Source organism: Mercenaria mercenaria, chromosome 2 (assembly GCF_021730395.1).
Source record: "Mercenaria mercenaria strain notata chromosome 2, MADL_Memer_1, whole genome shotgun sequence".
NCBI lineage: Eukaryota > Metazoa > Mollusca > Bivalvia > Venerida > Veneridae > Mercenaria > Mercenaria mercenaria.
Genome location: NC_069362.1, coordinates 38,999,117 through 39,015,912, shown reverse-complemented (window position 1 = coordinate 39,015,912; position 16,796 = coordinate 38,999,117). Strand labels below are relative to the sequence as shown.

At 36.2% G+C, this 16,796-nt stretch overlaps 1 protein-coding gene across 2 annotated transcripts in view; it reads left to right on the top strand.

Moving 5' to 3' along the window:
- LOC128554415 (protein CLEC16A-like) overlaps positions 1 to 16,796 on the top strand; it is a 181,945-nt gene that overhangs the window by 75,508 nt on the left and 89,641 nt on the right. For both annotated transcript variants that reach the window (XM_053535705.1, XM_053535701.1), the window contains exons 14-15: positions 6,376 to 6,428; positions 13,610 to 13,834. In XM_053535705.1, the coding sequence (XP_053391680.1) occupies positions 6,376 to 6,428; positions 13,610 to 13,834 (278 nt within the window). The remainder of the gene's footprint in view (positions 1 to 6,375; positions 6,429 to 13,609; positions 13,835 to 16,796) is intronic.

The following is a 16,796-nucleotide window of genomic DNA, read 5'->3' as shown; positions in this document are numbered from 1 at the left end:
ACTCTAGCCCTCAAATATTAGCCTCTTACTTGTCTACATAGTTTCTTATGCTCTGAAGTGTATGACATGGGCTGGTAGATTAAGCAAAGCTTGTATGAATTATTTTATGTCCAAATCTCTTTCGACAAATCAACTGCTTGAATGTAGTTTGCATGTGTAAGGGCAAATCCTTAAATAACTTTGAATCTAGAATCTTCTCATTGAGTGATTTGGTTACTTCTAGTTTCTGCGATATCGCATCGATAATGTTGTTGAACTCTATTCATTTCGCATTCTCCTTTGCTGCTTTCGATTTTTGCTAACTGATTGGAAATAACTCTGTAATATCCCTCTCAGATCAAACACAACTTCTCTATCTTCATGTTTGTTTCGTCACTTCACCAGTGTCGGCTGGGTATGGGACTACTAAAAAATGTACAACACATTGTGGCTGTTTTCTACTTCTGTTACTCCCTTTTAACCATCATACAAAAACATAGGATATGACGTATGTAACGTAATGCAGACATTGGCATCAAAGTACTTTACGTTAGCGCGTTATTTCCAACATAAGGTATGCTTAGATATTGCAGCTTAGAAACAAAATTTTGACCCACTAGTAAAGGTGATAGGTAGATTTAGATTAAAGTCAGTCTAAAATCTCATGATTGGGCTCCCACTAAATTTGCTAAAAGCCTACAGATGTGGACTTTCGCTATGTTATTTCTTTCTCTGACCTTCAGTGACATCATATAGCAGTATAAAGCTTTGTTAGGTTGGTTCTCCTGCTCCATGCACTGTCCCAGTAGATTCAGGATTGTTTCCCTGTGACCAAGGTTTCTCCCTGTTTCAGTAATTGTTTTAGCAAGATTAGCAAGTGCTAGTTGCTGATCATCAAACCTCTGAAGGTGTCTGTAGGTCTTGTATTGTAGAAAATAGAGGTAAGGGAGAGAATCTACCACTGCCCAATCCATCCAGTAGTCCTCATCTTCATTTCTATGCAGCAAGTCATCTTGAGTTGATCGGTACATTTCATACTGCAGTTCCTTTGGAACACAATGAATCTCAGCAGGGATGAACTTGACACAAAGTGCACAGACATTTCTTACAGCTTTTTCACTTTCATGATTTGCCACTTCTGCAAACATTCTCAGCAACGTGTATCTGCTAAATTCATAGCAGCCACATACAGGCTCAACTTTATAGAGGACATAATGTCCCACTGTATCTCTTAATATTAATTCTGTTTCTAACATATTTCCCACTCTGTGTAGAACAGATGCAAGTTTCAGTTTACCAGAAGTGACATCAGAATTCAAACCTGCAAATAACCATACCAGTGCTTTGGGAGGTATGTTGTTGTATGTCTGAATATTTATAGAGGCTATTATATTTCCCAGTGTTGAGCAGATTGACGGCACTAGTAGACTGCTTGCTCTCTGTTCTAACTTACTTCCTTCTCTATAGCATCTCTCGTAATTCATTAAGACATTGAGCAAGTTCTGTGCAGTTGTTACAGGACTGTTATGAATTATTTTTGATAACATTTCACTAGTACAATGAGTGATTGTCTGAGCTGTCTGTCGTAATAATCCTCCTGAAATCCTGAGACATTTTTCCTTTTTAGAAGGAATATTTCCTGGTATCTGATATAACATGCTCAGTTTGGTTTGTAGTCTTTGACCGAGGTCATCAATCTGAACCTCAAGCAATGCTTCACCATCACTTTGTATTAAGTGAAAGAGCCTTTCTAGCAACAGAGCTTTGACTTCAGCTGAAAACTGTCCTCCCATCAGGTTATTTCTGGGTGTAATGAAATGTGGGCAGTTTCCTTGTTGTAAACAGTTGTATAGTACATGTAAACAGCATGATAAACATGTAAATAAATTATTTTCCTGCCATGCATTTGAATGTGTTTTTTCAATGCAATGCAGCAGAACTGTTTTACACATAAAACTTGAAATGTGACCTTCACCAGCATGTTGAAGAAATGTTTTCAGAATCATTTTCATCAACACATAAGAGCGTATTTGTGTAATGTTTAAACTAAACATTAAACATCTCTCTGCTTGTGAGGTAGAAATTCTCCATTCAAGGGTGGGATATTGGCCGACTTTACTTCCAACAGGAACAACAAAACATCCATTACTTGCTGCAAATCTCTTCATATCTGCAGTAGGCCAATTTCCTATTCCTTGTCTGTCTAACCAGGCTTTTGCTTCATATGGCCATGAATTACAATGGAAGGCAGGAACACTGTCGGCATCTGCAAATCCAGGTCCTCCCTGTTGAGCCCATGATGGACCATGCTGTACAGCACCTGCAGGCATAATATCTCTACATAAAGTATTCTTTAGCAACACCCTCCCACTTGCGTCTGTAACAGAGTTCTTATCTGGAACATATGTACCAGGAAGAGGTACATCACTGTGGATCTGTTGAAGTAGACAGTAACCTGGGGATGTTGTATTATCCTGGATCATCAACAGATTAGTGAAGCTGTGTTTCCATTCTGCATAGTCCTGTATCACATTACAATCATGTCTACAGTATAGATGGTCAAAATCTGAATGAAGTCCTGTTGTTGTTGTGCCCTCAGAACGACTGCCAAACCTATGAATTGACTGATTGAGTAAAGGCCTGTATGTTATTGTCTCCATAGTTTCTTCCACTAGGGCTGACCTTCTCCTCTTGAGTATCATTTGCTTATTTACTCCAATACCATCAAGAACCTCAGACAGTCTCAGAGACAGGTTCTCTTGGTAGTCAGGAATATGATACATACTGAAAAAAAATCAGTATAATTGTCAACTATTAAAATGTCTATATGCCATTATGTAAGGCCTATTTTCAATACAAACATTCAGTTACACTCTTTTTAGCTTGAACTCTGTGTTCAATCAAAACTTCTTAAGGAAATGATATTTTTGTAGCCACAGCACTATGAAATATGTAAGAGACTAAGACTTTGTAAGATCGAAATTAAAATAAACTTGAACTTAAATATATGTACCATTTATCTGACTTCTATTATTAATATTATTATTATTATTATTATTATGCAGTATTTTCTATTGGTATTCATACTTACATGACTGGATAAAGTTCTTACAATTTCCTCAATTTAGGGAATAATATTTTGCTGTGCTTACTCTAAGAAATACATGTTTTTTGTAGGAAGTAAACCCTCTTGTGGTTTTGAGGTCTACAGGGGAAGAAATTGTATTTACAGGCATGTTGAGTTTTTTCTTGTGTACTGTCCCTTGACTCTACCCCAGTGGCCATTACATATCCATTTTATATGTGAAAAGGGAGGTACAAGGGATTATCTGGGGTGGGTATGCTGGTAACATGCTGATGCCTACAAACTATATCTGTTCCCCAGTATGAGCATTTCTTATCAAGTGCTAATCAAATCTTGTCAGTGTTTATGGGCATAATATTTTGTCCAGATTTGATACATGTTGTATCAAGCCTGTGTTCTTGAGTTATTGCCCTTTAATTACTCAAAATTGCACAAGTTATGTGTCAGCTCTGTAACTTGAGTAGTTCTTGTCCTGTACTCTCCAAATTTGGGTAGAAAAGTAGAAAGTCAATATCTGTGACAGGCAAAATTATATCTTGACAGTTTGGTACTCTTGTTTCCAAATGTATAACTTTAATAAGAACTGCTGTTTTTGCCTTGATGTTGGAGTCACATTCACTTTTACTCTCAGGCTATTTTAGTGGCAGGTTTCACAAAGCTCACTCTGTGCAGCACATGTAGAATTATCCTACTGTCCAAGGTATCCCTATCTCCATTGATGCCCTTGTTTTTATGCCCCCGGCATCTACTGATGCAGGAGGCATATAGTGATCGACCTGTCCGTCCGTACATACGAGGTTAACCAAATGGGACCGTTTCATCTAACATCAGTACCCCTTACTAGAATGACTTGATACTAATACATATGTAACCTGTGACCATTCCTCATCTTCAGACATCAGCTGACCTCAGTTTGACTTTGACCTTATTTTGGACTTTAGTTGCTTTATATGGGCCATCTCTTGGTTAACCAAATTGGACTGTTTCGTCTAGCATCAGTACCGCTTACAAGAATGAATTGATACTAATACAGATGTAACCTGTGACCATTCCTCATCTTCAAACATAACCTGACCTCAATTTGACCTTGACCGCATTTTGGACTTAGGTTGCTTTAATATGGGCCATCTCTTGGTTAACCAAATGGGACCGTTTCGTCTAGCATCAGTACCGCTTACAAGAATGAATTGATACTAATACAGATGTAACCTGTGACCATTCCTCATCTTCAAACATAACCTGACCTCAATTTGACCTTGACCTCATTTTGGACTTGGGTTGCTTTAATATGGGCCATCTCTTGGTTAACCAAATGGGACCGTTTCGTCTAGCATCAGTATCGCTTACAAGAATGAATTGATACTAATACAGATGTAACCTGTGACCATTCCTCATCTTCAAACATAACCTGACTCAATTTGACCTTGACCTCATTTTGGACTTAGGTTGCTTTAATATGGGCCACCTCTTGGTTAACCAAATGGGACTGTTTCGTCTAGCATCAATACCACTTACAAGAATGAATTGATACTAATACAGATGAAACCTGTGACCATTCCTCATCTTCAGACATCGCCTGACCTCAGTTTGACCTCGACCTCGTTTTGGACTTGCTTTGTATCAACATAGATGCCACTGGGGGCATCAAGCGTTTATTGAACGCAGCTCGTTGATTTTTTGAAGTTTTGAAGCACTTTCACTGTATCTCTTTAGTGTAATTACTTGATGAATTTGCTTCATATTTCCAATAGTTGAAAGACTGAAGACACCATAAAAATCACAATATGGTATTCTTCAGTACTTAAGGCTTAGAATTACGTTTTGAAAAACAAAAATCAAATCATAGAAAGAAAGAGTTGTTAAACATGAAAATTGAACAGCTTGTAAAATGTGTATATTACTTTACACAACAAGACTAGTGTCAGTATACTGATACAAACATTGAATTCCGGGAAAAGGACTGCCTAAAGGGGCCCAACTTACGGACAGTCAAGTGACTTAAAAAACCTACCATTTTCAAAGAACTGTTACAAATGTTCATTTTGATGCATTTGCAATAGCGTGCAAGCTTTGAAATTTCACATAACTAGGTGGATCACAGTTTTCATCAATTGTTTATCTTTATTTGAGTAATAATCACAAGCTGTTCAAAAGTGATAACTACATGCTCAGTTCTAGCCTGGTTCCCTGGCTGCATTCTTACTGTTTTTATATAAATACAGGAAAAATTTTATTAGAAAATTTTGAGCCTCTGAAATAGCACAATTTGATCTGATTGCTGAACTTTACCTATGTTTTGAGCCAGGGGCAGTAAAAACGTCAATGTAGAAACAACTTGCTGGAGTTACTTCCCTCTCAATGAAGAAAACTGGTATATGTACATATAAACAAACATAGGGATGGGAGCCTGTAAAGGGTCATAGATTTGCTATGGAAATTATTGTTTGTGTACCCATAGAACATCGCTATGACATTATCTTATTCTGTGTAGTGTTTTTAATGTGTTTGTAATACACAATTATCTGTTTCATAATTTTCTTACACATGCATGTTATAGCAGGGTGATCAGTATGGTAGCAAATATAAAATCTCTTTTAATATGCTTAAAAGATATTTCTTAAAATAGACTTCGGAAATAAAAATAGTAACACTTGGGAGTTTATTGACCACCCTGGTAATAGAGGTATTTATTTTACTTTGGGTACAATTTAGATTACATATTCTTATGCTTAGAAGCAAACCCAGGTTTTAGTTTACTTAGCTCAGAAACATTTGAGCCGCGACATGAGAAAACCAACATACTGGCTTTGTGACCAGCATGGATCCTGACCAGACTGAGTGGATGCGCAGGAAAAATGAGAGAACCTACATAGTGGCTTTGTGACCAGCATGGATCCAGACCAGCCTGCGCATCCATGCAGTCTGGTTAGGATCCGTGCTGTTTGCTTTCAAAGCCTATTGCAATAAGAGAAACCATTAGCAAACAGCATGGCTCCTGATTAGACTGCGCAGATGTGCAGGCTGGTCTGGATCCATGCTGGTCGCAAACGCACTATTTTGGTTTTCTCATGGTGCGCTCAGTTACCTACTGCTGCTGGAGATAAAAGGAAATGTTTTGTCTTTGAAAATTGTAATATATTAAAAAATGATAAAACTGTAGTTTACTTCTCTTAGAACAGATTTAATTGACGAAATGTCACAATGTATAACCGGTTGATCACTTAACTTTTATATATTTTCTATTTTGTTCAAAAACTGTTCTTTGTACATTGTATATTCGATAATATTATATATTTTTATATATATTTCAGGAATTCACCAAGGCTTGATGGATTCTGTATTCATGCCGACAGACAGATCAGAGGTAAGGGAAATTAAGCTTTAATTACCGTCCAGGTCTGAATGAGACAGGACATTACGGGACCCAAATATTTATAAAAATCTTATTTTTGAACAAGGAAGCAAACTATGGCTTATTATCTGATGCCTGCCCTTGTGTCAAAAACAAACAAACATAAGTTCTCATATTGGTACTCAAATGTTAAGATCTCAGAACGGTTTATCGTGTTCTGAGGGGTAGCCACCTGTACGTAGAATACTCAGCTGCCATATTTTTAGCAACATACAATTTGTCATGAAAAACTCAAAATAGAAAATGTCTAAAATGCAGTTTTCATAGTAATTTATTTTACTACCCGAAATTCTACACAAGAAACAACTGCAATATTCACAGTTTACTACATGTTTATTTATACATTTTAGGTATTATGACATTCACATAGGCTATACAGATTATAGGTGCATATGATACTGCAAGCAACAACTTTAATTATGTAATTCACACTTATATATAAAAGTTATTATAAATAGTATGGCAAAGTTTGGCCACTCCATTGTTTGTAGTAACCCTGTCGACGGGGAGGAAACCAGACGCGCCCGTAAAGCACCACATCATCACTCCATGGTTTGCTGTGGAAGCAACAATCAGCACCACACGAACGCAAGGGATACCACAGTACACCAAAGTAAACCAAACACCCCCATAACTCGACGGTTGGCTGTCAAAGTAATGAGGAATATTTAGCGTACCAACGGAGCAAAGCAACATACTGTGTTTCTAAGCAAAGGGAGGAAAAGGCTACAGTACACCACAATATTTAGCGGACCAACGGAGCAAGGCAACGTACTGTGATTCTAAGCAAAGCGAGCAAGGCTACAGTACACCACAATATTTAGCGGACCAACGGAGCAAGGCAACATACTCTAATTCTAAACAAGGCAAATACTATAATGAGCAAGGCTACAGTACACCACAATAATTAAACATTCCCCATAACTCGACAGTTGGCTGCCAAAGTAATGAAGGAATATTTAGCGGACCAACGGAGCAAGGCAACGTACTGTAATTCTAAGCAAGGCTGTAATGAGCAAGGCTATGACATAAGCAAGGCTATGACACATTTAAGCAAGGCTAGTCAGATATTGCCAGAGCACTAGAGCAATACCTTTTACACAGTAACATCCATACTATGACAACGTTCCTAAGCACGCCCGATCGCCCCCGCGGTCGACAGAATTTTTCTCGGCCACAATAAATTTGCCAAAATTTATCCCCCAAAAATTCTGAGTAAGATTTTTTAAATCAAATATAGTACCTTTATCACAATTACATTTGTTCTATAAACGAACCTAATTGAACCATGTAACTTTAAATATAAATAAATTGGCAACTTAACAGGCATGACATGCACGGCAAATCTTGCCAACATCACGTACAGATTAAATTAAATCACGTTAAACCTGTGTATGAGACCTTTTCATCTAGAAAAAACTTTTAACCAAATCGTTGTTTTCAGGATAATGGTGTATAATACAACTCAGGTTCAAACTTTGAACGAAATAAGTAATAGATTAGGTAAAATTTATTTCCTTTGAATACAAATTTGAGTTAAAGAATTATGTCCCAATCAATCAATTTAAAATCTGAATCCAACATTTTACCCCATTAATTTAGGCGATAAAAACTGTCTCTTTTCAATGAGTTCGGAAATTAGTCGTATTAGGTATGACCATATAATACAGTACACTTCTATACAAATCTTAATAGTACATACAATAGATTTCCTCGGTCCAGTAGCACCAACAAACCATTCTATAAATAGATTGCACAATCGCACTGAAGTCCCATTATGAATAAATGGTCAGGCAAGCACGTGTCTATTTCAATATTACACTTCGCTTCGGTTAGTGACACACTTCTCTGACTAACATAATCTGACCTAATTTAAACCTTGTAATAGTGTTTGAATATCTATAAATAGTTTCCTCATAACAAAGTCAATGTGTTGCTTTCATATTTGCGTGACTAAATGAAATGTTTTCTTTGAAAACTTGTATTTATCTCGTATTTTTGTATGTATATAACTGAGAACTTATGAATAAACTTGAAACTTATGGTGTTTCAAAATCTTCAACACGCACACGAATACAGATTCAATCCAATGCCTATAAATGACGTTGACATGTCTGTCTTTAGTAAAAGTATCAGTTAAGTTTTGTCAATTCAAAGAAATATTTAATGAATTTAGACTTAAATTGTTCATATAGCAAATTCGGTAATGATGATCTTAATCCAACAAATTTTGCGCGATCCCAGGAATTATTGAGATAAGTTTTCATAACAGGCAATATCCCTACTCGCTAAGATTGCCCTGTCATAAATATAAAAGAATCTGAACATCGAATAATTTTGACTAATTTGTAAATTCTATATACACTGATTTAAAAACCCGTTGTAACCCTGTCAAAACTTAGACAATGTTGTGTCGCATTTCTAAAAGAATTCCAGAAGTTTTAGACTGCGGCTACAATTGACCTTTATTAAGCAGAAGCTTAAAACTGGTTTGCTCTTTTGATGTCTGATGTGACTTACAAGCATCGAATACCGATTATCGTGATACAAATTTATATCGTTGACATGTGTTATATGATTTATTTGAATATGATTTGGTGTTGACAATTCGCCTACTCAGACCAGACCAAAAATAAGACAACGAAATTTTTTTTTTTTATTTATTTCTTTTCTTTTTTTTTTCAAAATATAGATATATATATAACTTAACGGACAACTGGTATAGATCAGCTAAACCCAGTATTACCTGTTCCTGCGACAACCTTCTAAATTTGCTACACAAATGATAAACTTGTCCTGAACAGCCAAGTATGTTGTAATACAATTTGATAATTTTAAAGAATTGTTAAGAACAATATGATACGCGATGTTGGAATTGGCCTAAAACATACCTGCTTATAAATCTTATATTTACAACTATGATATTTTATAATAATCTTTAATTACAAAACAAACAGTGACACTGTCAATGGGGAACAATTGAAAAAAAAAAAAAAAAATCAAAGCGCTCAAAGCGCTGATGGTGGCTGCTAATCAATGTGCAAAATATTACAAAGAAAGTGACATTTGAGGAATTCTTAATATAAACCTGAGAAGAACTTTTTTTTTTTTTTGGGGGGGGGGGGGGGGGGGGGGGGGGGGGGGGGCAAAATATTCAGCTTTGGTTTCAAAATTAATCCTTTTTTCATTGCCAGTCATGAAGCCAATGTTTATTCTGACATTCTTGAAAATTGTTACAACTTGCTGGAAAAGCTATGGTAGGTACAAACTGGTATTGTCTATAGACCGGAAATGTTCGGGAACTTTTCCGTTGAAATTCCATTTCTATTTTTAGCCGTGGATTATCTGTAGATTATTGCTATTAGAAGTTATCGTTCTTTATCAAATACAGTCTTATATTTCGGGAGTTATACATGTGACAATGCGGTTAGGAAACATGTTTGAATTGTCAGTCTGGATTCCTGGCTAGCTTTCTATCTTTTCTACGTTATAAGCTACGTGACCTCTAGGGCAGTACTTGCAATAGCTAATCAATATCATCGCTCAGTTCAGGTGACATGAGGTCAACGTTTATTCACGTGATCATAAATTTGCATATTTGTATTCATACACGTGGTTGTTTTAATTAAAATGTTGATTTCAGTTTGTATTGATTTTAGTTGCCGAATTTACATTAAAAATGGTATTAAGGCATATATTGTAGCATTGCATATTCTGCACGTTGTGTAGATAATCATTTCCCTGGAAAGCCTGGAACTATTTTTGGTTGTGTTGTTAGGATGGTCTTAAGAACTGACAAGAATTCTCAAACAGAGTATTCTTTTTAACACTGGTGGCAGCAGCCACCAAAAACAGTTATATATGCTGTTATCCCCCGTGAATACCATCCAAAATAACATGTTACCTGACACAAGTAACCTTAGAAGTAAAGCCCTTCAAAATAAATATGTAACAGCTGTATGTTAGAATTCGAAACAAATGTCTATCAAGAATTAATGACAATCCTTAAATTTTTTAGAAAAGCTAACCACATTATTTATTTATTTATTTTTACTCTAATATTCTCACGGTCATACCGATATAATCCCAAGCTATATTAATTAATATAATTAAGGTGATTTGACTTAATTCAATTAAACCTTCCTTCCTTTTTTAAAAACAGATACATTTACTGTATATACAAAACAAAACATTCTAAGAATAATGAAATGGTTGGGCCGGACCACAAGTTCATAACATTACTAACTCTGTCCGCCCCAGATTTTTTTTTTTTTTTATCCAAGAAATGTTTAAGGCCAATTGAGCGTTGTTTACTTTAAACTTTATGTATTACAGAAAATGCAAAACAGCCTCTCAAACATTTAATGTAGCTAATGGATACATGTACGAAAGTTTGCGCTTTGACAAAAAAATTCCTGTCCAACTCCAGAACAAAAGCGCACTAATGCAACATTCTCCGGTATCGGATGGGTCCAAAACACCAAACAAAAAGAAACTGTTAAATACATTTCAACTTCTTAACACAAAAGACCGCATGCATTTTGTTTTAATACCTCTTGTGAGCATTTGACGTCGATATGAATAAAAAGATAAAATAAGATTATTTGTAACGATATCTTTGATAAAAGGGGAATCGAATGTTGAAACAATTATCCATTACAAAACAGTTGTACTACTTTTGAACCGTACTGACTGACTGTAAAGAAAAACCCGATTTAATATAAAGAAAAGAAAAGCATAATCAACTTTTCTAATAACGTTATTATTTTCTATTTATAACTATGTATTAAAGAACTGTATTCGTTTGTATTCAATGACAGTAACTATACACGATTTGCATGAAAAATAAAAGGTACACAAGAATTAGTTTGAAATTGACCGTGACATATTCTAGGCCAAGACAGTGTGTTTAATGTCTTAACATTTTATTGAATTAATATAGCAATATGTGTGTAGATCTACATCCATGTATTTGGTTACATTTCAATCACTCTTTGTTTCTCCAATATTAGGCAATTATTCATCTATCCTTTAAAAACTATGCTGAAAAGATATTGTATAAATAAGTTTGCAAATAACATTGCGCGAACCAATTTATCCAGGAACAGCCTAAATTGTACACCTGACAACTTTGTATAGCTGTATATTAGACATTTCCAACGCAAATCGGAAACCGACCACTGAATCCGCAAATGTTATTTGCACATAATGGTCGAAGGGAGGTAACTATTGCATTACTATTGGATGAAATTGTCTCCCGTAGACCACAAATTAGCCCAAAACCCTACAGATTCATTCGTAATCACGTTCACGTTAGAAAGGTCTATTACCTGTATTACAAAGAAAAACATTTCAAAGGTCAACATGCAACCCAAACAAATTCGACCTCTTTATTTATGTTAGATTTTATCCAATCTGAAATTAAACAGTGGATCTTAAATTCTTATTATCTGAATGCACGTGGACTTGTATACATTAATGAGATCATTCAGGGGAAAATTTGTAAGTACAAATGATGGGCATGTCCGGTCCATATCTTTGTCATCGGTTGGATGGATTTTCAAATAATTTGGCATGAATGTGTACCACAGTAAGACGACATGTCGCGCGCAAGACCCAGGTCCGTAGCTCAAAGGTCAAGGTCACACTTAGACGTTAAAGGTCATTTTTCATGATAGTGCTTTCGTGTCCAGACCATATCTTTGTCATCCATGGATGGATTTTCAAATAACTTGGCATGAATGTGTACCACAGTAAGACGACATGTCGCACGCAAGACCCAGATCCGTAGCTCAAAGGTCAAGGTCACACTTAGACGTTAAAGGTCATTTTTCATGATAGTGCATTCGTGTCTGGTCCATATCTTTGTCATCCATGGATGGATTTTCAAATAACTTGGCATGAATGTGTACCACAGTAAGACGACGTGTCGTGCACAGGACCCAGGTCCGTAGCTCAAAGGTCAAGGTCACACTTAGACGTTAAAGGTCATATTTCATGATAGCGCATTTATGGGCGTGTCCGGTTTATATCTTTTTCATTCATGCATGGATTTTAAAATTATTGTGCATGAATGTGTACCACAGTAAGACAACGTGTCACGCACAAGACCCAGGTCAGTAGGTCAAAGGTCCTAAACTCTTACATCGGCCATAACTATTCATTCAAAATGCCATCGGGGGCATGTGTCATCCTATGGAGACAGCTCTTGTTTGACATAAAAATTAGTCAAGTTTCTCATACCATTCCATATTTTGTCTAAACTGTTTGATATTTGGCTTTGAAAGTTTTGAACATTATAGTCCAAGACTTATCCAAATCCAAAAATACAGAAACATTGTTCGTCTTATCTATTTTTTTCTTTTGTCTGAAAATCTCTGGTAATATTTTGACCCCATACTTCCCTCAATTCTTCAAATAGTCGAGCGCGCTGTCAACAGACAGCTCTTGTTTAGTTTGGTTAGAAGTGAACACAAGCTGCGATATTTTAACCTTTAACCTTCTAAATTTCTAAAATGGACTGGTTCATCATTCAGTTTGGGCACTGAAAATTTACTGGCTGAATTGCGAATAGTGCAGACCATGATCAGACTGCATGGATATGAATTCTTTTTATTTCTTACCCTGCTGAGTTTCTAAAATGAACTACTCTATCTTTCAATTTGGACATTACCATTTATAGTTCATAGGGGTATTCACTGAAGATTTATTGACTGAACAGTGTAGTCTGATCATGATCTGCTCTGGTTGCAAAGGCAGATACAATTGCTGCTACATGTAGTATGCTAAGAGTTATTTCATGTTTTATCAATAGAATTAACCATAATTCACTGACCTCTTATTCCGTACAAATTAAATATCAAATATATTTTTCACAATAATTCGCTTAAAGGTATGAAATAAAATGTTATTAGCCAGAATTAAAATGTACAGTGAATATTTGAGTCACGCCATTAGAAAACCAACACAGTGACTCTGCGAACAGCATGGATCCAGACCAGCACAGGATCCAGTCTAGCCTGCGCATACGCGCAGATGTGCAGGCTGGTCTTGATCCATGCTGGTCGCAAACGCACTGTGTTGGTTTTCTCGTGATGCCGCTTAAATGTACAGTAAATGTTTCTTTTTTACAGGCCAAAGATAACTACAACATTCTACTAGTAGAGAGACTGATACGTATAATCACCCTCGCATCGCAACCCGGCAGTAAAGTTAGGCTGTCAACATTAGAACTTAGTATACGACTATTAAAACAGCTAGTGTATACACCAGGAAAGTCGTACCTGCAGGATCGACATCTAGCATGCATTGAAAATGCAAGAGAATGTAGTAACCAATTGTTGAGAAATTTTTACAAGGTTTGTACAGGAGGAATTTTTCATCTCGGTAGATCCTTACTAATAAACAGCAAACCTTGTCACCTGTATACATTAACAGATTTATTGTACGTTCTAAAAATAACCTAAATTTCATTGGCCGAAACTGCCCATCATCTTTCAAAATATATTTCATGTTAAATGGTTAGTGGAATTTCCTCAGTATACATGACTTTCTAAAAATAGATGAAAGTTTCACACAGAAATTGTTTCCTTTCAAACATTAGAAAGGTTGCAACACTTCCAGTGAATATCGCATCATATCCAGTGGCTCAAGAGTCAATAATTGTATAATGTAACAGTTTTGAACAAGGAGAACAAAAAGCTGAAATATACATGGCTGTTACATTTTAAACCCTCTGACAATTATCTAGAGATTCAGCCATTAAAACATTATACTTTGTTGTACCCCCCGACAACAAAGTTGTAAGGGGGGGTATACTGGTTTCAGGTTGTCTGTCTGTCCGTAGACGCAATCTTGTGCGCACCATCTCTCATCCCCTTGACAGAATTTAATGAAACTTCACACAAGTGATCAGTACCAACAGTAGTTGTGCATGGGGCATGTTAGGTTCTTTTAGAAAAAAAATTTGCAGAGTTATGGGACTTCGTTTTTTTGTTACTATACTATATACATAGACACAATCTTGTGCGCACCATCTCTCCTCATCCCCTTGACACAATTTAATGAAACTTCACACAAGTGATCAGTACCAACAGTAGTTGTGCATGGGCATGTTAGGTTCTTTTAGAAAAAAAATTGCAGAGTTATGGGACTTTGTTTTTTTGTTACTATACTATATACATAGACACAATCTTGTGCACACCATCTCTCCTCATCCCCTTGACACAATTTAATGAAACTTCACACAAGTGATCAGTAACAACAGTAGTTGTGCATGGGGCATGTTTGGTTCTTTCAGCGACAAAAATTGCAGTTATGGGACTTTGTTTCTTGTTAACATACTATGTACATACAGTCTGCATATGCAATCTTGTGCGTGCCTAATCTACCAAACCATTGCACACAATTTAATGAAACTTCACACAAGTGATCAGTACCAACCCTAGTTGTGTATGGTGCATGTTATATTCCTTTAGATAAATATTCTGCATAGTTATGGGACTTTGTTTTTTGTTACTATACTGTATACATGCAGTCTATATACATACAGTCCACATAATTATGCAATCTTGTGTGCGTCAAATTGCAATGTACTGTGTCAGTGCATGTGGGGGGTACATTCATCACCTTTAGTGATAGCTCTAGTTTACATAGGTAATATATCTTTAATTCAGGAAAAGACCATTTTCTACTGAAATTTGAACAATTTTAGAACTTTGTTTTAATTAGTATATAAATAACAAATTATCAACGGAAACTGAAAAGTAGGTATAACAAATCAAACTGCCCCATTTTTACCTCAACTATATAAAGTATAAGGAGATCTATCCTACTTGAGCCGGCATTGGCATCAGCATCTCTACGCGTCCCCACCTTGGTTAAAGTTTTTTTACATTTTCTCATTTTTCTTCTTATCTCTGTAATTACTTGATTGATTTGATTCAAACTTAAAATATTATTCCGCATCATCACCCACATCATCTGACATAATGGCCATAACTCTGGCACCAGTATTTCATGATTTATCCCCCTTTTCACTTAGATTTTAAGGTTAAAGTTTTGATGCACTTTCACTCTATGTTATTGTACCCCCCGACAACAAAGTTGTAAGGGGGGGTATACTGGTTTCAGGTTGTCTGTCTGTCTGTCTGTCCGTCTGTCCGTCTGGCCGTCTGTCCGTCTGGCCGAAGACGCAATCTTGTGCGCACCATCTCTCCTTATCCCCTTGACAGAATTTAATGAAACTTCACACAAGTGATCAGTACCAACAGTAGTTGTGCATGGGCATGTTAGGTTCTTTTAGAAAAAAAATTTGCAGAGTTATGGGACTTTGTTTTTTTGTTACTATACTATATACATAGACACAATTTTGTGCGCACCATCTCTCCTCATCCCCTTGACACAATTTAATGAAACTTCACACAAGTGATCAGTACCAACAGTAGTTGTGCATGGGGCATGTTAGGTTCTTTTAGAAAAAAAATTTGCAGAGTTAGTGGACTTTGTTTTTTTGTTACTATACTATATACATAGACACAATCTTGTGCGCACCATCTCTCCTCATCCCCTTGACACAATTTAATGAAACTTCACACAAGTGATCAGTACCAACAGTAGTTGTGCATGGGGCATGTTAGGTTCTTTCAGAAGAAAATTTGCAGAGTTATGGGACTTTGTTTTTTTGTTACTATACTGTATACATAGACACAATCTTGTGCGCACCATCTCTCCTCATCCCCTTGACACAATTTAATGAAACTTCACACAAGTGATCAGTAACAACAGTAGTTGTGCATGGGGCATGTTAGGTTCTTTCAGCGACAAAAATTGCAGAGTTATGGGACTTTGTTTCTTGTTAACATACTATGTACATACAGTCTGCATATGCAATCTTGTGCGTGCCTAATCTACCAAACCCTTATACACAATTTAATGAAACTTCACACAAGTGATCAGTACCAAACCTAGTTGTGCATGGTGCATGTTACATTCTTTTAGATAAATATTCTGCATAGTTATGGGACTTTGTTTTTTGTTACTATACTGTATACATACAGTCTATATCGTACAGTCCACAAATTATGCAATCTTGTGTGCGTCAAATTGCAATGTACTGTGTCAGTGCATGCGGGGGGTACATTCATCACCTTTAGTGATAGCTCTAGTTACTGAATGGATTTGATTCCTACTTAATATAGTTGTTCAACGTCATCACCCATATCATATGACACAAGGTGCATAACTCAGGCACCAATTTTTCATGAATTATGCCCACTTTTACTTAGAATTTAAGGTTAGTTTTGATGCATTTTCACTATA